The 26,600-nt window shown below is 41.1% G+C and overlaps 1 protein-coding gene across 2 annotated transcripts; it reads left to right on the plus strand.

The window, feature by feature from the left end:
- The first annotated feature begins 1,402 nt into the window (after nt 1-1,402).
- ppp1r26 (protein phosphatase 1, regulatory subunit 26) lies at nt 1,403-26,241 on the plus strand. 2 transcript variants are annotated; one of them, XM_061907992.1, is made up of 4 exons: nt 1,403-1,581; nt 14,891-17,756; nt 22,764-22,881; nt 25,827-26,241. In XM_061907992.1, exons 2-4 carry the CDS (start codon nt 14,962-14,964, stop codon nt 25,899-25,901), a joined length of 2,988 nt encoding a protein of 995 aa, XP_061763976.1. In that variant the 5' UTR covers nt 1,403-1,581; nt 14,891-14,961; the 3' UTR covers nt 25,902-26,241. The 2 variants fall into 2 exon arrangements, with proteins under 2 accessions (XP_061763976.1, XP_061763975.1); XM_061907991.1 differs by lacking the exon at nt 25,827-26,241 and adding an exon at nt 25,053-25,811.
- The last annotated feature ends 359 nt before the right edge of the window (nt 26,242-26,600 follow it).

The following is a 26,600-nucleotide window of genomic DNA, read 5'->3' on the forward strand; positions in this document are numbered from 1 at the left end:
TCTGGCTCTCGGATAAATCTGAGCTGACATTGCCTAACACGATAAGTAATGAATAATTCCACTTGTAATCACAGTGTTAAAAAAATGCTCAAAATATAAAAAATTCTCATGCAATTCTACCGCACCTGTTCAAGAAGTTGCGTTAATGGTAAGAAGTTATGTATTTATTATTGGTTAGTGTGGGGCTTGCCCTCCTGGGGGTTCTTCAGATCACCAAGCGCCGACATGAGAGCCTGTTTCAGGGTTACAATATTGTTTTATTTTTCAATAAGTCTCTCAGTTGCTTCCTAGCAATTGTCTTTTCCTCTTTCGTTCTCGCTCGCGCTCTGGCTCCTGCCCCAATCCCGTCTCTCCTCCTGGCTGCTGCTTATAACAGAGCGACAGGTGATTTGATAACAAGGCCCAGGTGGGCCATCTACGCACGTGTCGCTAATTTCGAGGCCGATCATGGCAACACCCCGCTTCGCTGCAGGCCCGCAGGCCACGCCCCCTCCACCGTTAGCTTCAGAATAACAATATTATTACAAAGAATATATAGACTTATTATACTCTAAAAATGTTGGTCTTATTTAAAAAATGCACACATTTAGTTGTTCAGTGTTGAAAAAAATATTATATGGCTCTTACGGAAATACATTTTAAAATATTTGGATTCTTGGCTCGGCTTCACGGTGGCAGAGGGGTTAGTGCGTCTGCCTCACAATACGAAGGTCCTGCAGTCCTGGGTTCAAATCCAGGCTCGGGATCTTTCTGTGTGGAGTTTGCATGTTCTCCCCGTGAATGCGTGGGTTCCTCCGGGTACTCCGGCTTCCTCCCACTTCCAAAGACATGCACCTGGGGATAGGTTGATTGGCAACACTAAATTGGCCGTAGTGTGTGAATGTGAGTGTTAATGTTGTCTGTCTATCTGTGTTGGCCCTGCGATGAGGTGGCGACTTGTCCAGGGTGTACACCGCCTTCCGCCCGATTGTAGCTGAGATAGGCGCCAGCGCCCCCCGCGACCCCGAACGGGAATAAGCGGCAGAAAATGGATGGATGGATGGATTCTTGGCTCTCTGAGCCAAAAAGGTTCCCGACCCCTGGTTTAGGAATTAGATTGCATTGTTTTGGTATTGCTGTGTATTGGTTTGTTGGATTGATTGAAAAAAAAAAATCGATTAAAAAAAAAAAAGACAATCGATTCTGAATCGCACAACGTAAGAACCGCGATTCGTATTCGAATCGATTTTTTCCCCCACACCCCTACTGAAAACACTAAGTACATAATTTGGGGGAAAACTTTTTTTAATCTAATGTTTAATTGACTATATATTACATATTCGATATTATACGGATGATTCATTACTATGAAGTAAACATAAAAAGGCATCTTCCGGTGGAAAACAAGTGTAGCCATGTTTGAAAGTGTCCACTCGGCTGTAGCCAGGCAGCGGCCGCCTCTAAGGAAGCCTGCTTGCCCGCCCGCCAGTTGGACTCGACCGGCGCTTGTGAGCTGAAAGACGGCCGCTGAAATCTCCCCCACCGCGGCGTTCCGCACCGGAGCAACCGGGCTTCTTGTTTTGCTTCATTATTTTAAACAAGGTGAGTTCCGACTTTGCCGTTTTGCGGCTCTCCTCCGAGGGTGTGGGTGTGCATCGTGTCTCAGTACAAAGCCGGAGAAAATGCCGGGGCTGCGACAGCCGGGAGGCCCGCTCGCCCCTTTCAAGTCACCGCCTTCACCTCCCCCGCCAAGCGCTCGCTGCTCCCCGCCACCAGACACGTCTCCGAACCGTATGAATCACTATTTTTTTTTTAAACCGGTGTTAACTAGCGTTTAGGTGCCCGACAACGTCGTTTTTGCGGACGACCGCGGTCCGCTCCAACATGGTCGCTCTGCGGCGTGTCGTAGCACCGCACGCCGAGCAGCCGAGCACTCGGCGCCGCCAGAGGGTGACGGGGAGAGCGGGGGTTGCTGCCGTGGCAGCCGGGAAAACACTCACGCGAAACACGACCCCTTTAAACGACATGGATGTTTTTCTGGTAACTTTATATCTCAACATGAACCTAAAGTTTTAAGATATCGGCTTCTTGTATTCGCCTTTTCCACGGGACGCCTTGGAGGAGCCACAGCCGCTTAGTGCTGCTTGTTTCCGGTCATTTCTGCTCACTGTAGTCGGTCAATGTGACACGGAGGTGGGCTCCTTTTTCGCCTGTTGTCTGGTTTTAAACCACATTTTGCCACTAAAGGCGGAACAGATTATTGACATTTTGAGGTTTGTGGCTTCCAGGCGGGGTTATGTGCTTGAGGGAGCCTGCTTAAGGAGCCTCCTTGCCGGCTGGGTGGGAGGATGGACCTCGCAGCCTCGGTGCCACATTAGCATCCAGTATGGTTGCGTTCACTCACTTAATGGAGGAAATTGAGATTTTTTTTAAAACATGTATACAAATATATGTATGTTTACATAAATCTAATCAATTCCCATCCAGCATAGAAAGCTGTAACCTAGGGCAGGGGTGTCAAACTCATTTTAGATGGGGGAGACAAATCTTCTCAAGTGGGCCCGACTGGTAAAATCAAGGCAGGATAACTTAAAAATAAAGACAACTTCAGATTGTTTTCTTTGTTTAAAAATAGAACAAGCACATTCTGAAAATGTACAAATCATGTTTTTTAACACTTAATAGTATTCTATAGTTGTTGTTATTTATACTTTCTGAATAAATGTGTTAAAGGCCTACTAAAATGAGATTTTCTTATTCAAACGGGGATAGCAGGTCCATTCTATGTGTCATACTTGATCATTTCGCGATATTGCCATATTTTTGCTGAATAGATGTAGTAGAGAACATCGACGATAAAGTTCGCAACTTTTGGTGCTGATAAAAAAGCCTTGCCTGTAACGGAAGTAGCAGACGATGTGCGCTTGGAGCTCCTCACATTGTTTACAATCATGGCCACCAGCAGCGAGAGGGATTTGGACCGAGAAAGCGACGATTTCCCCATTAATTTGAGCGAGGATGAAAGTTTTGTGGATGAGGAAAGTGAGAGTGAAGGACTAGAAAAAAAAAAAGACTACACAGTGGGAGCGATTCAGATGTTATTAGACAAATTTAGTAGGATAATTCAGAAAAATCCCTTATCTGCTTATTGTGTTATTAGTGTTTTAGCGAGATTATATGGTCGTACCTGTACAACATGAAGGTCGGCCCCGCACCTTTCTTCAGCACCAGTCGAGGGGTGGTGGTGGCGATGCCCATCTCCGCCTTTCGCAAAGGTCCCTCTTCGAAACACGATCTTTCGAAATGATCGCTGCATAATACACTGTACTTTGTGTGTGTGGTCCAATCCAACCGTGTTCGCTTGACCGCTCTGTTCCTTAGTAAAGCTTCACCGTCATCTTTCGGGAATGTAAACAATGAAACACCGGCTGTGTTTGTCTTGCTAAAGGCGGTCGCAAAACACCGCTTCCCACCTACAGCTTTCTTCTTTGACGTCTCCATTATTCATTGAACAAATTGCAAAAGATTCAGCAACACAATAGTCCATAATACTGTGTAATTATGCGATGAAAACAGACGACTTATGGCTGGGAACAGTGTTGGAACAAAATTATCATCTACAATGCGTGACGTCATGCGCACGCATCATCATACCGCGACGTTTTAGCATGATACTTCCGCGGGAAATTTAAAATTGCAATTTAGTAAACTAAAATGGCGGTATTGGCATGTGTTGCAATGTTAATATTTCATCATTGATATATAAACTATCAGACTGTGTGGTCGGTAGTAGTGGGTTTCAATAGGCCTTTAATTTTCAATCTATCAAGATAAAAAAACATATCAAAATCAAATTACAGGATGTTATTTATGTAGTTTACTAATTTTCCTCAACTGGTGCTCATAACATTTTTTATTTTTTTTTACATATGTAGCATCATATACAAAGATACAAATAATTACTATTCCGACATCTAGTGGACACATTTAGAATAGAACAGCAGTTTCTTTCAGGAAAAAATTGGCAAATTTTTAATTTTTATATTTAGCAAACTCATCCCGCGGGCCGGATAAAACCTATGTTTGACACCCCTGACCTAAGGGGTCCAAAGTGTGGCCCGGGGGCCATTTGAAGTTAAAGTAGCAATGTTTGACACACACACACACACACACACACACACACACACACACACACACACACACACACACACACACACAAAGTGTGATTACATGTATCCTCTGCATTTTACCCATCCCCTTGTTCACCCCCTGGGAGGTGAGGGGAGCAGTGAGCAGCAGCGATGGCCGCGCTCAGGAATCATTTTTGGTGATTTAACCCCCAATGCGTCCTTTAGCTATTTTTTAATGTTAGTACGCTAGTTTTTTTTCAAAGCTAATTGTGGAGTTATACACTTTTTTTTAAGTAAAATTTTTGGTACTTGATGCAAGCAAACATTTTAAACTATTTTTTTCAGGTACACACCTTAGAGCAGGAGTCACCAACGCGGTGGCCGCGGGCACCAGGTCGCCCGTAAGGACCAGATGAGTCGCCCGCTGGCCTGTTCTAAAAATAGCTCAAATAGCAGCACTTACCAGTAAGCTGCCTCTATTTTTTTAAGTTGTATTTATTTACTAGCAAGCTGGTCTCGCTTTGCTCGACATTTTTAATTCTAAGAGAGACGAAACTCAAATACAATTTGAAAATCCAAGAAAATATTTTATAGAGTTGGTCTTCACTTGTTTAAATAAAGTAATTTGGTTTTTTTTACTTTGCTTCTTATAACTTTCAGAAAGACATTTTTAGAGAATAAATACAACCTTAAAAATGATTTTAGGATTTTTAAACACATATACTATTTTGCTTTTTAAATTCCTTCCTCTTCTTTCCTGAAAATTTAAATAAATGTTCAAGTATTTTTTTTTTTTATTGTACAGAATAATAAATACATTTTAATTTAATTCTTCATTTTAGCTTCTGTTTTTTCGATGAAGAATATTTGTGAAATATTTCTTCAAACTTATGATATAAATTCAAAAAAAATATTCTGGAAAATCTAGAAAATCTGTAGAATCAAATTTAAATCTTATTTCAAAGTATTTTGAATTTATTTTTAAATTTTTGTTCTGGAAAATGTAGAAGGAATAATGATTTGTCTTTGTTAGAAATATAGCTTGGTCCAATTTGTTATATATTCTAACAAAGTGCAGATTGGATTTTAACTTATTTAAAACATGTCATCAAAATTTTAAAATTAATCTTAATCAGGAAAAATTACTGATGATGTTCCATAAATTATTTTAATTTTTTCAAAAAGATTCGAATTAGCTAGTTTTTCCCTTCATTTTTTTCGGTTGAATTTTGAATTTTAAAGAGTCGAAATTGAAGATAAACTATGTTTCAAAATTTTATTTTTATTTTTTTCGTGTTTTCTCCTCTTTTAAACCGTTCAATTAAGTGTTTTTTTCATCATTTATTCTCTACAAAAAACCTTCCGTAACAGGGAAAAAAATGTACAACGAAATGACAGACAGAAATACCCATTTTATATATATATATATATATATATATATATATATATATATATATATATATATATATATAATTTATTTATTAAAGGTAAATTGAGCAAATTGGCAACTATGGCAATTTATTTAAGTGTGTATCAAACTGGTGGCCCATCGCATTAATCAGTACCCAAGAAGTAGCTCTTCGTTTCAAAAAGGTTGGTGACCCCTGCCTTAGAGTAATATTTTGGTATTCGACGCATGTCACTATGAATTGATTAACGTGGACCCCGACTTAAACAAGTCGAAAAACTTATTCGGGTGTTTCCTATTAGTGGTCAATTGTACGGAATATGTACTGTACTGTGCAATCCACTAATAAAAGTCTCAATCAATCAATGTTACAGTTAACATTTTAGCATTCTAACATAAGAATGCTATTTGTTTACCTAATTTAACCAGTATACACGGCAATGTCATATTTTGGTGTATCGCTAAAGCTAAATGTAAACATGCTATTGTTTTTTTTTGTTTTTTAACATAGTACTGTTAACATGCTGGCTTTTTTGAGTTAGTTTTTCTCATATTTTTTATTATTTAATGCTATCTGGACAGCATACTTACTGTTAGCATTACGGTTCGGTCTCGGCTTCTCAGCCTTCCCCCAAATTCTGTACCGAAATTGCATTTTGTAGTTCTTTGGTAAAAAAAAAAAATCTATACATTGTACTGGTTTTAAAGGCCGACTGAAATGAGATTTACAAGCATAGCCAGCAGCAGCTAGAGCTATTTGGACAGAGAAAACGACAATTTCCCCACTAATTTGAGCGAGGATGAAAGATTCATGGATGAGGAAATTTAGAGTGAAGGACTAGAAAAAAAAAAGGCGATTGCAGTGGGAGCGATTCAGTTGATATTAGACACATTTACTAGGATAATTCTGGAAAATCCCTTATCTGCCTATTGTGTTGCTAGTGTTTTAGTGAGATTAAATAGTACCTGAACATCGGAGGAGTGTGGCCACGGGTGTTTTGACGGCCAGAGTCTCTGAGGGAAGTGACGCAGCTCTGCTGATGTCTTTGGTAAAAGCCGACTTATTACCACAATTTTCTCACCGAAAACTGCCGGTTGACATGTAGACGGGATCCATGTTCGCTTGACCGCTCTGATCCATAGTAAAGCTTCACCTTTGGGAATTTTAAACAAGGAAACACCGTGTGTTTGTGTGGCTAAAGGCTAAAAGCTTCCCATCTCCATCTCTCTACTTTGACTTCTCCATTATTCATTGAACAAATTGCAAAAGATTCAGCAACACAGATGTCCAGAATACTGTTTAAATATGCGATAAAAGCAGACTACTTATAGCTTAGATCGGGCTGGAAAATAATTTCCGCTTCAACCCGAGACGTCAAACGCACGCGTCATCATTCCGCGACGTTTTCAACACGAAACTTCGCGGGAAATTTAAAATTGCAATTTAGTAAACTAAAAAGGCCGTATTGGCATGTGTTGCAATGTTAATGTTTCATCATTTATATATAAACTATCAGATTGCGTGGTCGGTAGTAGTGGCTTTCAGTAGGCCTTTAAAAGTGAAAACTACCAAAATGCGCTACGCATCCTTTCATTCGCCCGTCTCTGGCTCTCAGTGGAAACAGTTTGGACATCCCTGTGGTAATTTCAACACATTCAGTGCAATAAAACACTGCCTATAGCCCCAAAAGGTGACAAAAACACCACTTGGATTAAACCAAGGAATCATGTGCGATTCTTAAATACCGTTTTAATTGGCAACACGAGGTTATGAGTGCAAACAATGCAGTAAATTGCTTCTCTTGCTTCTACAGTATGTGGCACATTACGTTCATGGTTTTAACATGTTTAGGCAGACTTATTTGTGTCGGATAGGACCGGCAACCCGTGCAAGATGTCACTTAAAGAATGACAAATTTTACTGCGGATGTATCCCTAGCCCCTCCCTGCTCTGCCACTGATAAGAATCCATCCATTCCGCTTATCCGAGGTTGGGTTGCGGGGGAAGCAGCTTAAAGTTAAAAGTTAAAGTACCAATGATTGTCACACACACACACATGAGGTGTGGTGAAATGTATCCCCTGCATTTGACCCATCCCCTTGATCCACCCCCTGGGAAGTGAGGGGAGCAGTGGGCAGCAGTGGGGCCGTGCCCGGGAATCATTTATGGTGATCTAACCCCCAATTCCAACCCTTGATGCTGAGTGCCAAGCAGGGAGGCAATGGTTCCCATTTTTTTTATAGTCTTTGGTATGACTTGGCTGGGATTTGAACTCACAACCTACCGATCTCAGGGCGGACACTCTAACCCATGGGTGTCAAACTCTGGCCCGCGGGCCAAATTTGGCCCGCCGTGTAATTTCATTTGGCCCTTGAGGTAATATCAAATTAACATTAGAGCTGGCCCGCGGCTGTAACACCACATTCACCGCTAATACTCATTATCGTCAACCCTCCCGATTTTCCCGGGAGACTCCCGAAGTTCAGTGCCCCTCCCGAATTTCTCCCGATTTCCACCTGGACAATAAGATTGGGGGCGGGCCGTAAAAGCACTGCTTTTGGCGTTCTCTACATGTTGCCATGTCCGATTTTTTCCCATAAAAACAGCGTGCCGGCCCATTCACATAAAATATGCGGCTCATACACACACACACAAGTGTATGCAAGGCATACTTGGTCAACAGCCATACAGGTCACACTGAGGTTGGCCGTATAAAGAAGGTTAACACTGTTACAAATATGCGCCACACTGTTAACCCACAGCAAACAAGAATGACAAACACATTTTGGGAGAACATCCGCACCGTAACACAACATAAACACAACCGGACAAATACCCAGAACCCCTTGCATCACGGTATGCTACAATATACACCCCCGCTACCACCAAACCCCGCCCCAACTCAAACCCGCTGCCGAGAAAAGGCATTAAATTTGTGTTTTTATTTTATTTGATATGCCATTGATATTTTTTAATTATTATTATTTGAAACTGGATTTTGCATGTCACTATAAAGTTATATAAGCCTTGCTTGGTCAATATTCAATGCAAAACTTGTTTGGGTCCTTAATAAACGGTTAATTTGTTCAACCTCGGCCCGCGGCTTTTTTCAGTTTTAAATTTTGTCCCACTCTGTATTTGAGTTTGATACCCCTACTCTAACTACTAGGCCACTGAGTAAGTGGGAAGCCCAAACTTTCCTCTCCCCAGCCCCTTCGTCCAGCTCTTCCCAGGGGATCCCGAGGCGTTCCCAGGACAGCCGGGAGAAATAGTCTTCCCAACGTGTCCTGGGTCTTACCCGTGGCCTCCTACCAGTCGGACTTGCCCGAAACACCTCCCTAGGGAGCCGTTCGGGTGTAATCCTGACCAGATGCCCGAACCACCTCACCTGGCTCCTCTCCATGTGAAGTAGGAGCAGCTTTACTTTGAGCTCCTCACGGAAGGCAGAGGTTTGATTGATTGATTGATACTTTTATTAGTAGATTGCACAGTTCAGTACATATTCCGTACAATTGACCACTAAATGGTAACACCCCAATAAGTTTTTGAACTTTGTAAGTCGGGGTCCACGTTAATCAATTCATGGTACAAATATATACAATCAACATAATACAGTCATCACACAAGTTAATCATCATAGTATGTACATTGAATTTACAATCCGTGGGGTGGGATGAGGAGCTTTGGTTGATATCAGAACTTCAGTCATCAACAATTGCATCAACAGAGAAATGTGGACATTGAAACAGTGTAGGTCTTATTTAGTAGGATATGTACAGCCAGCAGAGAACATAGTGAGTTCAGATAGCATAAGAACAAGTATATACATTAGAAGTACATTTGAGTTGTTTATAATCCGGGGAGATGGGATATGAATGGAGGAGGGTATTAGTAAAGTGTTGAAGTTGCCTGGAGGTGTTGTTTTAGAGCGGTTTTGAAGGAATATAGAGATGCACTTATTTTTATACCTGTTGGGAGTGCATTCCACATTGATGTGGCATAGAAAGAGAATGAGTTAAGACCTTTGTTTGATCGGAATCTGGGTTTAACGTGGTTTGTGGAGCTCCCCCTGGTGTTGTGGTTATGGTGGTCATTTACGTTAAGGAAGTAGTTTGACATGTACTTCGGTATCAAGGAGGTGTAGCGGATTTTATAGACTAGGCTCAGGGCAAGTTGTTTTACTTTTTCCTCCACCCTGAGCCAGCCCACTTTGGAGAAGTGGGTTGGATTGAGGTGTGATCTGGGGTGGAGGTCTAAAAGTAACCGGACTAGCTTATTCTGGGAGGTTTGGAGTCTAGATTTGAGGGTTTTGGAGGTGCTGGGGTACCAGGAGGTGCAAGCGTAATCGAAGAAGGGTTGAATGAGAGTTCCCGCTAGAATCCTAGGTTCTCACCCTATCTCTAAGGGAGAGCCCTACAACCATGAGCTTGTCCTTTTTTGGTCATAACCCAAAGCTCAGGACCATAGGTGAGGATGGGTACGTAAATCGAGAGCTTCGCCTTCCGGCTCAGTGCCTTCTTCACCAGAAGGGATCGATACAGCGTCCGCATTACTGCAGACGCCGCACCGATCCACCTGTCGATCTCACGATCCACTCTTCCCTTACTGGTGAACAAGACCCCGAGGTACTTGAACTCCTCCACTTGGGGCTAGGGTTGCCCCCCCGACCCGGAGATGGCACTCCACCCTTTTCCGGGCGAGAACCATGGACTGATTGTCATCCCAGTCGCTTCATACTCGACTGATACGAATACCATGGCAATTCATTCTGTAAAATAAATTCAAGTTTGATTTGAAGAGTATATAAATCGTTTCACATAGATAAGGTTTAAACATTTTGCAATAGGGTTGAGGGGTAATATGACATCAAAATGTCTTTGTTTACATCTGGGCTCATGTAACTGTTGCAACGAGGCTGATGTAAAATGAGCCGGTTGGAGCATGGATGTCAACAACTTAGCAGGGATGTGGAGCACAATGTAAGCTAAACCAACAAAACCTGAAGGAATTGGTACCAAAACAAGTGAAATGTCCCTGGAACAAACCGAACAACGGTAGACTGATACTGTGAATAGATAACCAACATGTCTTACCTTTTCTACCACTTGATGAGGCGACCTGAAGGAGAGTACATAGCCAGTGTTAAAATGCGACAAAATACTGATGTTACCTTTTAAAGTAATGAAAACCAAACCGCGAACTAAACAAAAATGACCAAAAATACTTAGTATTTGGTATCGTTACTGTCTATTTGTATCAAAATGCCAATCTTGTTTACATTCCAGAGCTCGAGCTTGCGATTAGCACATCTCCCTACGATGTGTAGTGTGGAATGTTAAAGGGGAACATTATCGCAATTTCAAAAGGGTTAAAAACAATAAAATTCAGTTCCCAGTGGCTTGTTGTATTTTTTGAAGTTTTTTTCAGAATTTTACCGGTTTCGGAATATCCCTAAATAAAGCTTTAAAGTGCCTTATTTTCGCTCTCTGCGAAGACACTGGCCATTTCCCTGTGACGTCATACAGTGCTGCCAATGTAAACAAACAATGGCGAATAGCACCGCAAGCTATAGCGACATTAGCTCGGATTCAAACTCGGATTTCAGCGACTTAAGCGATTCAACGGATTACGCATGTATTGAAACGGATGGTTGGAGTATGAAAGTATTGAAGAAGGAACTGAAGGTATTGAGCGAATAGCTATTGACGCTATTCATAGCCATAGCATGGCCGAATAGCTGCGCGGACCAAACGATCAGGACTTTCGCATCTTTTGACACTAGAGCAACTTAAATCTGTCGATTGGTAAGTGTTTTTTTCGCATTAAATGTGGGTGGAAGGAAACGTAATATAGTTGCAAATGCATCTGCAGGTTATCCATACATCTCTGTGCCATGTCTGCTTTAGCACCGCCGGTAAATAGTATGTTAGCATCGATTAGCGTAGCATTTTAGCATCGATTAGCTGGCAGTCACGCCGCGACCAAATATGTCTGATTAGCACATAAGTCAACAACATCAACAAAACTCACCTTTGTGACTTTGTTGACTTTATCGTTGCAAATGCATCTGCAGGTTATCCGTACATCTCTGTGCCATGTCTGTCATCGCCGGTAAAATGTGTACTTTCGCATCTTGGGGCCAGTGGTGCAACTTGAATCCCTCCCCGTTAGTGTTGTTACACCCTCCGACAACACACCGTCGAGGCATGATGTCTCCAAGGTTCCAAAAAATAGTCAAAAAAACGGAAAATAACAGAGCTGAGACCCGGTGTTTGTAATGTGTTGAAAATGAAAATGGCGGGTGTGTTACCTCGGCGACGTCACATTCTGACGTCATCGTCTCCAGCGCGATAAACAGAAAGGCGTTTAACACGCCAAAATTCCCCCATTTAGAGTTCGGAAATCGGTTAAAAAAATAGATGGTCTTTTTTCTGCACCATCAAGGTATATATTGACGCTTACATAGGTCTGCTGATAATGTTCCCCTTTAAGCGATTCCCGGTGCTCCTGCGGGGATATTTGTAAGAAACGTATACTGTTGGCCATCATGGCGGCGAGGATTAGTGACTTACGTGGCCTAGTGGTTAGAGCAGGGGTCGGGAACATTTTTGGCTGCGAGAGTCAAAAAGCCAAACATTTTAAAATGTATTTCCGTAAGAGCCATATATTTTTTTTTACACTGAACAAAACTAAAATGCGTGCATTTTTAAGTAAGACCAACATTTCTAGAGTATAATAGGTCTCTTATTCTTTGTAATAACATTGTTATTCTCGAGCTAACTGTGGAGGGGGCGTGGCCTGCGGGCCTGCAGCGAACTGGGGTGTGCCAGGACCGGCCTCGAAATCAGCGACACGTGCGTAGATGGCCCACCTGGGCCTTGTTATCAAATCACCTGTCGCTCTGTTATAAGCAGCAGCCAGGAGGAGAGACAGGGTCGGGGCTGGAGCCAGAGCGTGAGCAAAAATGAAAGAGAAAAATACAATTGCTGGAAAGCAAGTGAGAGACTTATTGAAAAATAAAACAATATTGTAACCCTGAAACAGGCTCTCATGTTGGTCCTTGGTGGTCTGAAGAACCCCCAGGAGGGCAAGCCCCACACTAACCAAGAATAAATAAATAACTTCTTACCATTAACGCAAATTCTAGAACGTGTGCGGTAGAGAACAGATGGATGGATTAAAAATGCATGAGAATGTTTTATATTTTGAACATTATTTTTAACACTGTAATTACAAGTGGAATCATTCATTACTTATTGTGTTAAGTAATGTCAGCTAAGATTTATCCGAGAGCCAGATGCAGTCATCAAAAGAGCCACATCTGACTCGCGAGCCATAGGTTCCCTACCCCTGGGTTAGAGTGTCCACCCTGAAATCGGTAGGTTGGGAGTTCAAACCCCGGCCGAGTCATACCAAAGGCTATAAAAATGGGACCCATTACCTCCCTGCTTGGCACACGGCATCAAGGGTTGGGATTGGGGGTTAAATCACCAAAAATGATTCCTGGGCGCTGCTGCCCACTGCTCCCCTCACCTCCCAGGGGGGTGAAAAAGGGTGATGGGTCAAATTTTGCCACACCTAGTGTGTGTGTGAGACAATCATTGGTACTTTAAAGGCCTACTGAAAGCCACTACTAGCGACCATGCAGTCTGATAGTTTATATATCAATGATGAAATATTAACATTGCAACACATGCCAATACGGCCTCTTTAGTTTACTAAATTGCAATTTTCCATCCATCCATCCATTTCTACCGCTTTCTCCCTTACGGGGTCGCGGGGGGCGCTGGCGCCTATCTCAGCTACAATCGGGCGGAAGGCGGGGTACGCCCTGGACAATTCGCCACCTCATCAATTTTAAATTTCGCAAAAAGTATCCTGTTGAAAACTTCGGTATGATGACACGTGCGCGTGACGTCTCGGGTTGTAGTGGACATTTTTTTCCAGCCCGATCCAAGCTATAAGTAGTTTGCTTTAATCGCGTAATCACACAGTATTCTGGACATCTGTGTTCCTGAATCTTTTGCAATTTGTTCAATTAATAATGGAAACGTCAAAGAAGAAAGATGTAGGTGGGAAGCGGTGTATTGCGGCCGCCTTTGGCAACACAAACACAGCCGGTGTTTCCTTGTTTACATTCCCGAAGGTAAAGTTTTACTATGGAACAAAGCGGTCAAGCGAACATGGTTCCTGACCACATGTCAACTGGCAGGTTTCGGTGAGAAAATTGTGGTAATAAGTCCGCTCTTACCGTAGACATGAGCGGAGCTTGCGTCCTCCTGCAGCTGCGGACTCTCTTGCCTCTTCCCACCGGAGACACTGGCGGTCACCACACCCGTGGCCAAACCCCTCTGACTTTCAGGTACCATGTAATCTCACTAAAACACTAGTAACACAATAAGCAGATAAGGGATTTTCACTAATTATCCTAGTAAATGTGTCTAATAACATCTGAATCGCTCCCACTGCCCTCGCCTTTTTTTTCTTTCTTCTATTATTACTTCACTCTCACTATCATCATCCTCGCTCAAATTAATGGGGAAATCGTCGCTTTCTCGGCCCGAATCGCTCTTGCTGCTGGTGGCCATGATTGTAAACAATGTGAGGATGTGAGGAGCCCCACAACCCGTGACGTCACGCGCACATCGTCTGCTACTTCCGGTACAGGCAAGGCTTGTTCATTAGCGACCAAAAGTTGCGAACTTTATCGTCGACGTTCTCTACTAAATCCTTTCAGCCAAAAAATGGCAATATCGCGAAATGATCAAGTATGACACATAGAATGGACCTGCTATCCCCGTTTAAATAAGATTATCTCATTTCATTTCAGTAGGCCTTTAACTTTAAATGTGGCTCTGTAGTTGGGGACATTTGCCGCCAGCGAGGACCCCAAGTTGCTCTGAGGGTGTGGTCGTTCACTAATCGCCGTCAAATTTGCATACACGGCTAGAAAGAGTCATCAACGTGCATTATCGCAATATCGATCCATCTTCTTCCGGTTATCCGAGGTCAAGTCGCAGGGGAAGCACCCTAAGCAGGGAAGCCCAGACTTTCCTCTCCCATAGCCAATGTAATGATTGTATTAAAAGTTCTACCAAATTTATATTGTGTATCATCTCTATCACACAACCGTGGCTGGTGCTAACAATACTTTTTATTGTCTTTGTGCATTTTGTGTATATAATGTTTGTGATATATAGCGTTTTTAGGATATATCAAATGAGCTAAATATTTTTCTCCATATCCCACTGCGCTAGCTCTGCGTATGTTGGTAGTAAAAAGTCCCAATTGTCACGCAAAATCTGTCTATGAAGTCGCCGCAATGTGCGGTAATCAAAGTTAAAATGTGTCTTGGTACTGTTTCTTTCATAGATTCAACGATGTGAGCACAGAAGGATGTAGCAGAACTCCGATGGTCACCCATCTCCCCTTACTTCACTAGAATGTACTTGATGACTGCACCCACTGTCGCCGCGCCTCGCACAGAATGGAGACCATGCGGTCCACCCGGGGGCTTTAGCCTTCCCGTCTGCTTCAATGACTCGGAGGCCCAGTTGTCCACCCGGGGTTCTCCTATCTCGAACAAGGTCCAGATGATCATTGAGAGCCTGCGGAGCTCTCACTCCTCACTGGAGATGAGCGATGAGACTGAGGAAAATGCGCTTTCTAGGCAGGACGGTCCTCCTCAGAACTGTAAATCTGCTGGGGGTTCTTTTGCGGCAGCTAAGTCCCAAAGCCATTCGACTGGTGTTTTAACTCCGATCCAGGACAGTGACAAGAGCAGCGACACCGACAGTGATGATTCTGTGGACAAAGGAATCGAGGAGGCAATACTGGAATACCTGAAGGAGAAGGATGGCCACAAATGCAAGATGGAACCGTCATCTAGACAGACACAGACTGAGGTTGTCAAAGTCAAGTCCGAAAGTGACTCCTTTTCCGTCATGAGCAGCCACTTCTCCAAAAGTGTTGCCCAAACCCCATTGGCAGGCGTCCCCTTGAAGAAGTACATCAAACACAAGGTCATGCTTCGAGATCAGGAAGCCAGTCTTGTCACCCCAAACAGTCCGGCATGCCAAATCAAAGTGGAGAATCTTTCCGACGACTCCAGCAGCAGTGATGACGGCATCGAAGAAGCCATTCAGAGGTACCAGCTGGAGAGAATGGAGCAGCAGATGAGAGGCGAAGCCTTCAAACCACTCGTGGAAGAGTCAGACTCTTCTAGCGATGACGGCATCGAGGAGGCTATTCGCAGCTACCAGCTGGAGCAGCTCAAAGAAAAGACGTCCTTTCCTGACAGGAAGAACATAGCAAACGCTAGCACTGAAATCGCAAAAAAGCACAAACTTAAAAAGAGAAAGAAAAGAGCGGAGAAGGTGGTGAAGTCCGTAGAATCGCCTTCTTCGACGTTCTTCAAGAGCTCGCTTGATGTCGGCCAGAGAAGCAAAGGCAACGGTCTGCTGTCATTCAGAGTCGATGGCTTTAAAGACCAAGCTACACCCCTGCCCCCGAAAGCCAACACCACCGCCGAGCTCATGTGCGCCGAAGCCATCCTGGACATCTCCAAAACAGTCATGCCCGCAGCCTTTGTGTCTCATCCCAGCACCGGTAACTGCATCCCGGCGGGATCTTCACATGCAACTCCAGGGGAAGAAAGCCACGACAGCTCCATCGACAGTGAAGACGGCATCGAGCAGGAAATCATGAAATTCCTCGAGCAGAAAGCGCAGTTGGTCAAACAGTCACCCGAATGTGCTGCGCCTCGAGACGAGCCGGAGACTACGGCGGAAAAACACGAGGTACTTCTAAGGAAACCTTCCAGATTGTCCTTAAAGCACAGGCGGAAAAGCAAGGATGAAATCTGCCGGATCGCCCTCATGACGGCGGTGGATAACAACGCAGAACAAGACTCATCAAGTAAACCTTTAGAGCTCCACAGGGAAGAGTTGAGCCCGCTGCTTTTCTCCCAAGGAAGTCCAACACAATCATTGGACAAACATAGTGGAGACAAGAGCAGTTCACTGGACAGTGACGAAGACCTCGACACGGCGATAAAAGACCTCCTCAAGACAAAGAAGACAAAGAGAAAGACCAAGTCAGAGCGCAACGCAATGAAGCGCCCAAAAGAAGCGGAACTGCTGCGAGCCCCGCTTACGAAAAAGGCCAAACCCGATCCTCCGTCCAAGATCGGTGCTTTGAAAAGGGCTGACAAGAGGAAGAGCGACTTGAAGCACAAGCCTGGATTGGTTAAAAAGACAGGAACTAAGCACACCGGCAAAGGTCCAGTAGACACTCCAAGGGACAAGGACACTCTCCAGATAAAAGAGGAGAGCAGCTCGGTGGACAGTGACGACAGCATTGAGCAGGAGATCAGAAAGTTCCTTGCAGAGAAGGCGGAGAAGGTCTCAGAGACCACAAAGGATGAAGAGATACCGAGGAATGGCACTGCTTCATTTCGTCTAGACATTAAGCAGGAAAATCAGCTGGCTGAAATTCCCATAAAAAGTATGTTGGGTCAACCTACCCTGAACGGCCCTTTGACTGAAGCACATCAGGACGAACCTATGCCTCAGAAGAACCCCGCCGTCGGTCCACAACCACGCACTTTGGACGCGGCGGGTGGGGCAGGGTCGGCCAGATCTGAGCCGAGGCTGTCCACCCAACAAACGGAGAGAGTTAAGAGCCTTTCTGGAGCCGCCATGGATCGGTCTTACGCAGAGTCAGTCAAGTGGCGCCAGAGTTTTGGACTCCCCATCATTGATCCCAAGAATTTCACTCGAACTCCATTTCACATCAGCTCGCCCAAACACAGGACAGGGAGTCCATCAGCGGCATTTACTCACCCAGGGAAATCCACCGACCTCAGACCTCCCACCTTAGCCCCTTTCTGGTCCTCCGCAAGAGCCAGCAGCAGACCCCTTTTCTCCTGGTCTGCAGACCCGGCCGCAAAGGCGCCCGTGACCAGCCCCGTCTTAAGCTTCTTCTCCGCCAGGCAGAACCGAGGCGTGCTGCCTTCCACCTTCCAGCCGCGGCAGGCGGCGAGCACGGTGCACGTTCCCCGGGACAAGAGCGTGTTCGTGGAGCTGGAGTCCGGCAGGACCAACCACGTCCAGGTCCAGAGCGGTGAGGCCCGAGCAGACGGACAGAGTGAGAATAGGCGCGGGAAGATAGAAGGAGCTGAGGAGGAGTTTATAGATGAGTCAGAGAGTGAAAGTCCAGGGAAGAAGCCGAGCACTTTGTAAGTATTTCTTCAGCCACTCTGTCCCGTGGCGTGGTGGTGTTCCTTATCTCAACTGCTAGCGTTCCGTTGCCTCCTATTTATACACAAAGTCGGACATCAGCACTCGTGTGTGTGAGAGAGTGTGTGTGTGTGTGTGTGTGTGTGTGTGTGTGTGTGTGTACATGTGCCAAGAGATTATTGAAGAGCAATATTGATGTGAGAAAAGGTAAAAATGGGCAGAGTGGGACATCATCCTAGAATAAAACGTCGACATAATCTGAACGAAGATCGAATTTAAACACGCCATCCTGCCGACGACAAGCAACGAGATGATCGATATTCGAAGGCGGGTTGGCGAACGATTTTTAAAGTCGTTTTTATGGTCGAGACGTGATGCAAGAGGAAGTAGCGGCGCAGTCTCCAGCGTAAAGGAGCTCACGAAATCCTCGCGGGAAGCGGGCGACTTGCTAAGACGTCACATTGCGAACTGAGCACATCGTAAATGTTCATCGGAAATCACACCGTGCAAAAGTCTTCGTCCGCCATCAGGTTTGCTGGTTTTTTAATGATCCTTTTATTTTGAAAAGTAAAAATATCCCAGATCTGACTTAAAAGCCTACTGAAATGAGTTTTTCTTATTTAAACGGGGATAGCAGGTCCATTCTATGTGTCATACTTGATCATTTCACGATATTGCAATATTTTTGCTGAAAGGATTTAGTAGAGAACATCGACGATAAAGTTTGCAACTTTAGGTCGCTAATAAAAAAGCCTTGCCTGTACCGGAAGTAGCAGACAATGTGCGGGTGACGTCACGGGTTGTGGAGCTCCTCACATCTGAACATTGTTTATAATGTGAGCTATTCGGACCGAGAAAGCGACAATTTCCCCATTAATTTCAGCGAGGATGAAAGATTTGTGGATGAGGAAATTTAGAGTGAAGTGACAGAAAAAAAAAAGAAAAAAAGGTGAGGGCAAGTGGGAGCGATTCAGATGTTTTTAAACACATTTACTAGGATAATTCTGGGAAATCCCTTATCTGCCTATTGTGTTGGTAGTGTTTTAGTGAGTTAAAAAGTACCTTAAAGTCGGAGGGTTGTGGCCACGGGTGTTTTGACGCCAGAGTCACTGAGAGAAGTCACGGCAGCAGCCGGAGGACGCTGGCTCCGCTGACTTATTTCCACAATTTTCTCACCGAAAACTGACGGTTGACATGTAGTCGTGATCCATGTTCGCTTGACCGCTCTGATAGCAGGTCCTTTCTTTGTGTCATACTTGATCATTTCACGATATTGCCATATTTTTGCTGAAAGGATTTAGTAGAGAACATCCACGATAAAGTTCGCAACTTTTGGTCGCTAATAAACAAGCCTTGCCTGTACCGGAAGTAGCAGACGATGTGCGCGTGATGTCACGGGTTGTGGAGCTCCTCACATCTGAACATTGTTTACAATCATAGCCACCAGCTGCAAGAGCTATTCGGACCGAGAAAGCGACAATTTCCCCATTAATTTCAGCGAGGATGAAAGATTTGTGGATGAGGAAATTTAGAGTGAAGGACTAGAAAAAGAAAAAAAAAAGGCGGTGGCAGTGGGAGCGATTCAGTTGTTATTAGACACATTTACTAGGATAATTCTGGAAAATCCCTTATCTGCCTATTGTGTTGCTAGTGTTTTAGTGAGATTAAATTGTACCTCAAAGTCGGAGGGGTGTGGCCACGGGTGTGTTGACGGCCAGAGTCTCTGAGGGAAGTGACGCAGCTCTGCTGATGTCTTTGGTAAGAGCCGACTTATTACCACAATTTTCTCACCGAAAACTGCCGGTTGACATGTTCGCTTGACCGCTCTGATCCATAGTAAAGCTTCACCTCCGGGAATTTTAAACAAGGAAACACTGTGTGTTTGTGTGGCCAAAGGCTAAAAGCTTCCCACCTCCATCTTTATACATTGACTTCTCCATTATTAATTGAACAAATTGCAAAACATTCAGCAACACAGATGTCCAGAATACTGTGTAATTATGCGATGAAAAGAGAGGACTTTTAGCCGTAAGTGGTACTGGGAGAACATGTCACCTACAACCAATAACGTCACAAACACGCGTCATCATTCCGCGACGTTTTCAACAGGGAACTCCGCGGTAAATTTAAAATTGCCATTTAGTAAACTAAAAAGGCCGTATTGACGTGTTGCAATGTTAATATTTCATCATTGATATATAAACCATCAGACTGCGTGGTCGCTTGTAGTGGCTTTCAGTAGGCCTTTAAGTTAAGAGTAAACAATACAAAAAAAATATGGCTGGTAAGCATGAGGTTTGTTTAGCATTAGCACTGTATTCAATTTGAACACGTGACTTTGTATAGAAATGATATCATCGCAAAATATCTGCTGATTGGAGTGACTCTGGTCCTTAGTAACGGTACCAATGGTGGACTAAGGCTTTTGCACAACCTCCGTTAGAACCTAATTGAGACTTTTGCAAGGCTCGGGGTGGACTTTGCACACCGAGAAGCTGCAGCCTGGGTCGGACGAGGACGCTCGCCTGCGACGACGTGCCAGTGTTTTTTTTTTTTTTTCTATGAACGACTTTTTAAAAAAGAAAAAGAAAAGACGCGGCGTGACCTAATGCATACTTTATTGTATATTCACTGTGTTCTTTTTTTCCTCCGCCTTGATGCTGTGTAAAGAAAAGAAAAATGAGGCTATTTATTTTTGTTTATTAAAAGAAAAAACAAAACAAGATACTGAACATGCTGTGCATTGCCAGTTGTGTAAATATTTTGTATGAACTGCTTTTCTTTCTTCGATGTACAATATACTTTTTTTCTTTGCTGTCTTTTAAATGCTTCTGTGTAATAAAGAGTGGAATCCAAGCAACATGTTTTTTTGTTTTCTTTTTTTACTATTTCGATAAATTGCATTTTTATTCTATTTTTTCTATTCTGATACACTGTATTTTGTAGTATTATATTTTTTTAAATATTCTAGTTAACTTGTATTTTTTGGATTTACTTTTTTCTATTCAGATAAATTGTGCTTTCTTTTTAACTTGAAATAATTTTTCTTTTCCGATAAAATTGTATTGGTTTGTTGCATACATTTTTTTTCAAACATGCAGATAAAATGTGCACTTTGTTTTATTAAATTATTTTTCTATTTCGATAAATTGTATTTTCTTTTTATTCTTTAAAAATATTCAGTTAAACTGCAATATTTTTGCGTTGATTATTTTAAAAATGATTAATTATAGGTATTTTTTGGCGTTATTTTTTTTTTAATATTCCGATCAATTGTATTTTTTTTTTTGCTAAAATTATTTTTCTATTCGGATTAAATGCATTTAAACATTTTTTTTGTATTTTGATAAATTGTATTATTTTTGGCATTAATTTTCTGATAAATTGTACTTTTTTTTTTTTTTTTAGCTTAAATTATTTTTCTATTTTGAAAAATTGTATTTTTCGCATTAATTTACCAAAAATATTCTGATAAATTGGGCTGTTTTTCGTACTTTAATTTTTTTTTAAATTCGAATCATTTTGCGGTATTTTTTGTATTAATTTTTTTAAATTCTGATAAAATGTGCTCTTTTTCTTATTAAATTATTTTTCTATTTTGATAAATTGTATTTTTTTTTTAAATATTCAGTTAAACTGTACTATTGTTTTGCTTTAATAATTTTTTTAATTCTGATCAATTATAGGTATTTTTTGGCAGTAATTTTTTTTATATTCCGATAAATTGTATACTTTTTTTGGCTAAAATTATTTTTCTATTGCATTTATGGTAAAATAATTTTTGTATTTTGATGAATTTTATTATTTTTGGCATTCATTTTCTGATAAATTGTGCTCTCTTTTTTTTTTAGCTTAAGTTATTTTACTATTTTGATAAATTGTATTTTTTTGTATTAATTTATATAAAATACTCTGATAAATTGGGCTATTTTTGTGCTTTGTTTTTTAAAATTCTAGGCATTCATAGGTATTTTTTATTGCGATAAATTGTGCTCTTTTTTAAATTAATTTATTTGCATAATTTTTTGCATTAATTTTTTTGTATTCAGTTAAACTGCTATTTTTGTGCTTTTTTATTTTAATCATTTATAAGTATTTTTTGCATTGATCTTTTTTTATATTTTCTGATTAATTATCTTTTTTTAATGTAATTATTTTTGTATTTCGGTAAGTTTTATTTTTTGCATTCAGTTTAAAACAAATTCAATTAAACTGATTTTTTTCCTTTAATTATGTAATTCTGATCAATTATAGTAATTTTTTTGGGCATTGATTCTTTTTATATTCCGATAAATTGTGCTATTTTATTTTTGCTAAAATAATTGCTCTATTCTATAAATTGCATTTAAAAAATAGTTTTGTATTTTAAATATTTGTATTATTTTTCGCATTCATTTTGTGATAAATTGTGCTCTTTTTTTTTAGCATAAATTATTCTATTTCGATAAATTATATTTTTTGCATTAATTAACAAAAAATATTCTGATAAATTGTGCCATTTTTGTGCTTTTGATATATTTTTTAATTCTAATCATTTATGTGTTGCATTATTTTTTTTATATTCCGATAAATGGTGCTCTTTTTTAAAATTAAATTATTTTTCCATTTTGATAAATTTAATTTTTTGCATTCATTCTTTTAAATATTCAGTTAAACTGTGTTATTTGTTTTGCTTTAATATTTTTTTTTTATACATTTTGATTAATTGTAGGTATTTTTGGCATTAATTCGTTTTCTATTCCGATAATTTAAATTTTTTTGTATTCATTTTTCTATTCCAAAAAGTATTTTTTTTTTTTTAGAGTCAGTAGACCTTTTTTCTTTTTTTTTGGTGGAGTTAAATCCTTCATGTTTGCTTTATTTTCTAATGAACTTTTTTTAACATTGACAATATTTGCTAGTTTATTGCCAATTATTTTTTTGTATCGTTTGATCTTCAACTGATAACGTTATTGCATACCCTGACAAAAAGCCTGACACCTTGCCTTCTCTGCTTCTCCATCCAGGTCCTTGTCCAGCACCATCGACCCCGGCATCGTCTTCCAGCCTTGCATCGCTCTTTCCACAGAGGAGCGCAGCGTGATGTTCCGCCGGAGATACAGGGAGCAAAGAATCAGCAAGGAGGTACAGGAACCACCAGTCAGGTTGACATGATTGCCTCCACCTAACAAAAAATATCAGGCAGTGCAGTGTTGTTATTGTGAAGGCCGGAAGTGTTTGACTGGTGGAAAAAAAGAGAGCTAATGCCTCTCTACCTTTTCTGCCATTAGTTTACCATTTGGCGCGTACCGATACTGGATATTTCTGATGAAAAGTGTCGCTTTCTCCTTCATATCTGCCTCACTGACATCGGGAAGTGGGTGTTTTTTTCACGAACGAGTCACCAATTTTGAGCGACTCCTTAAAGTAAGACGTTCGTTTTGGAGCCATTTAAAAAAAAACAAAGAAAAAAGTGGCGCCACCTGACTCGTACGGTAAACGAGCCAAAGGAAACGTGGAAATATTTGTATTCACTTTTCTGGTTAATTCTTCTGTTAATAAGTTCAAGTCTGCACACGAGCATTAGAATTTACGACTAAAATAAATACATTGAAGTTGGCACATTGTGTAAATGGTAAATAAAAACAGAATTAGCAAATCCTTTTCTACTTATATTCGACTGCAAAGACAAGATATTTAACGTCCGAACCGGAAAACTTTACTTTTTTGCAAATATTTGGTCATTTGGAATATGATGCCTGCAATATGTTTCAAAAAAGCTGGCACAAGTGGCAAAAAAGACTGAAAAATGCTCATCAAACACTTATTTGGAACATCACACATTAATTGGGAACAGGTGAGTACCATGATCGGGTATACAAGCAGCTTCCATGAAAGGCTCAGTCCTTCTCAAATTTCGAGAACAAATGCGTGAGCAAATTGTCCAACAGATTAACAACAACATTTCTCAACGAGCTATTGCAAGGAATTTAGGGAATTCACCATCCGCGGTCTGTAATATCATCAAAAGGTTCAGAGAATCTGGAGAAATCACTGCACGTAATCGATGATTACGCTGCATTGGTGTGTAAAGGATATCACCCCATGGGCTCAGGAACACTTCAGAAAACCACCGTCAGTCACTACAGTCGGTCGCTACACCTGTAAGTGCAAGTTAAAACTCTACTATGCAAAGCCAAAGCCATTTGTCAACAACACCCGGAAACGCCGCCGGCTTCGCTGGGCCCCGAGATCATCTAAGATGGACTGATGCAAAGTGGAAAAGTGTTTGGACACACCTTCTCATTCAATGTGTTTTCTTTATTTTCATGACTATTTACGTTGTAGATTGTCACTGAAGGCATCAAAACTATGAATGAACACATGTGGAGTTATGCACTTAAAAAAATTTACTGAAAACATCCATCCATTTCCTACTGCTTGTTCCTTTTTGGGGTGGCGGGGGGTCGCAGGAGCCAATCTCAGCTGCATTCGGGCGCAAGGCGACTTACACCCTGGACAAGTCGCCACCTCATCGCAGATAACTGAAAACGATGCTTTGTATTCTAGTTCCTTCAAAATAGCCAGCCTTTGTTCCGATTACTGCTTTGCACACTCTTGGCATTCTCTCCATGAGCTAACTCCTTCAAGACTGTTGGAAAACCATTTCAGGTGACTACCTCTTGAAGCTCATGGAGAGAATGCCTAGAGTGTGCAAAACCGTAATCAAAGCAAAGGGTGGCTATTTTGAAGGAACTAGAATATAAAACATTGTTTTCAGTTTTGTTTTTTTTAAGTACATAACTCCACATGTGTTCATTCATAGTGTGGATGCCTTCAGTGACAATCTACAATGTAAACAGTCATGAAAATAAAAAAAACTCATCGAATGAGGAGGTGATCCCAAACTTTTGGCCTGTGTGTATATGTTGTAAAATGTTTATTTACATATCTTTTTTCCCAAACGCCGTCTGTAACCTGGCAGTAAAACGGCTTATCAAACAAAACAGAAGGCATCGTAATGGACCACTTACAGCTAAAAGTCGTCTTTTTTCATAGCATAATTACACCGTAATTTGGACATCTGTGTTGCTGAATCTTTTGCAATTTGTTCAATTAATAATGGAGACGTCAAAGAAGAATGCTGTTGGTGGAAAGCGGTGGATTGCAGCTGCCTTTAGCACCGAAACACAGCCGGTGTTTCTTTGTTTGTTTTGAAGCTTTAATACGGAGCGGTGAAGCAAACATGTTTCTCTACGTCAACCAGCAAGTTTTGGGATGGGAAAATTGTGATATTAAGTCGGCTCTTACCGCAGACTTCAGTGGATTATGGGACCTCCTCCAGTAGCTGTCAAAAAGGCAGCTGTGATCTTGGCTCCTCGGCTTCTCTCAGAGACACTGGCGTTCACCGCAGCCATCCGACATTGAGGTATGACTTTACAATCTCACTAAAATACTAGTAACACAATAAGCAGATAAAGGATTTTCCAGAATTATCCTAGTAAATGTGTCTAATTACATCTGAAACGCTCTCACTGCCGGAGCCGTCTTTTTTTTTTCTTTTTTAGTTCTTCACTCTAACTTTCCTCATCCACAAATCTTTTATCCTCGCTCAAATTAATGGGGAAATCGTCGCTTTCTCGGTCCGAATCGCTCTCGCTGCTGGTGGCCATGATAATAAACAATGTTCAGATGTGAGGAGCCCCACAACCCGTTACATTACGCGTACATCGTCTGCTACTTCCGGTACAGGCAAGGCTTTTTTATTAGCGACCAAAAGTTGCGAACTTTATCGTGGATGTTCTCTACTAAATCCTTTCAGCAAAAATATGGCAATATCGCAAAATGATCAGGTATGACACATAGAAAGGACCTGCTATCCCCGTTTAAATAAAATCTAATTTCAGTAGGCTTTTATATTCAATGTTTTTTATTCCATAAGGAGGAAAGTTTAGATAGTTTACGCTCTACTTTGCACAATTTTAATAATATTTGAGCAGTTGTTCTCTTTGTAAATGCACATAAAAAAAAACTTTAAAAAAAACTCTGGATTGTACCTAATGTTATGTCCGAATGCGACTGTTTAACAGGGGACGGCGGGCGCTGACCAGCTGAGGCTTCAGGTCAAAAGAAAGCTGGAGTTTGTGCCTGCATACAAGTATTAGGTCTTCACCTTCATTGTTAGACTACAGCAAATGTTACTCTTCCATTCACGTTGTGCATTTAAGTGAACGACTGTTGTCTGCTTTTAGTGCCAGTTTAAATTATGTTTCATTATTGGATGATATGTTCTGTTGGAGCAAAAGAAAAAAAAAAGTTCATGTTGTTGACCAGAATATATTTATTCACTTCATTTATCGACCGTGTTTGTTTACGCTCATAAAATGGAGAATTTTGTTTCTAAATTCTTTATTGAAAAAGTGTCTTTTTTTTTTTTTTTACATCTGAGGATTTTTGACATTTGTCTTCACTTCATGTTGTCAGTCTGTTTTTGTTTTTATATGATCTTTCACTGTTCAAGACTTTGGATATAAAAAGAAAGGTGCTTCTTTCATATTTAACATGTTGTCTTTTACCTAAAAAAATATATAGTAAAAAATGTAAAAAAAAAAAAATCATATTTATTTTATCTATTTAGACAGTCAATGTAAATATGTTTAATATGTTGTCTTTTACCCAAAAAAATATATATCATATTTTTTTTACCTATTTAGACAGTCAATGTTAATTAACTAAAGTAGTTAGATAGTTTAATCTATTTAATCATTAGTTGTATATATTGTTTTGCATAAAGTAAGTTTATTGTAGTATTTTTTAAATATATATATATATATATATATATATATATATATATATGTATATAA

Source organism: Nerophis ophidion, linkage group LG08 (genome assembly GCF_033978795.1).
Source record: "Nerophis ophidion isolate RoL-2023_Sa linkage group LG08, RoL_Noph_v1.0, whole genome shotgun sequence".
Lineage (NCBI taxonomy): Eukaryota > Metazoa > Chordata > Actinopteri > Syngnathiformes > Syngnathidae > Nerophis > Nerophis ophidion.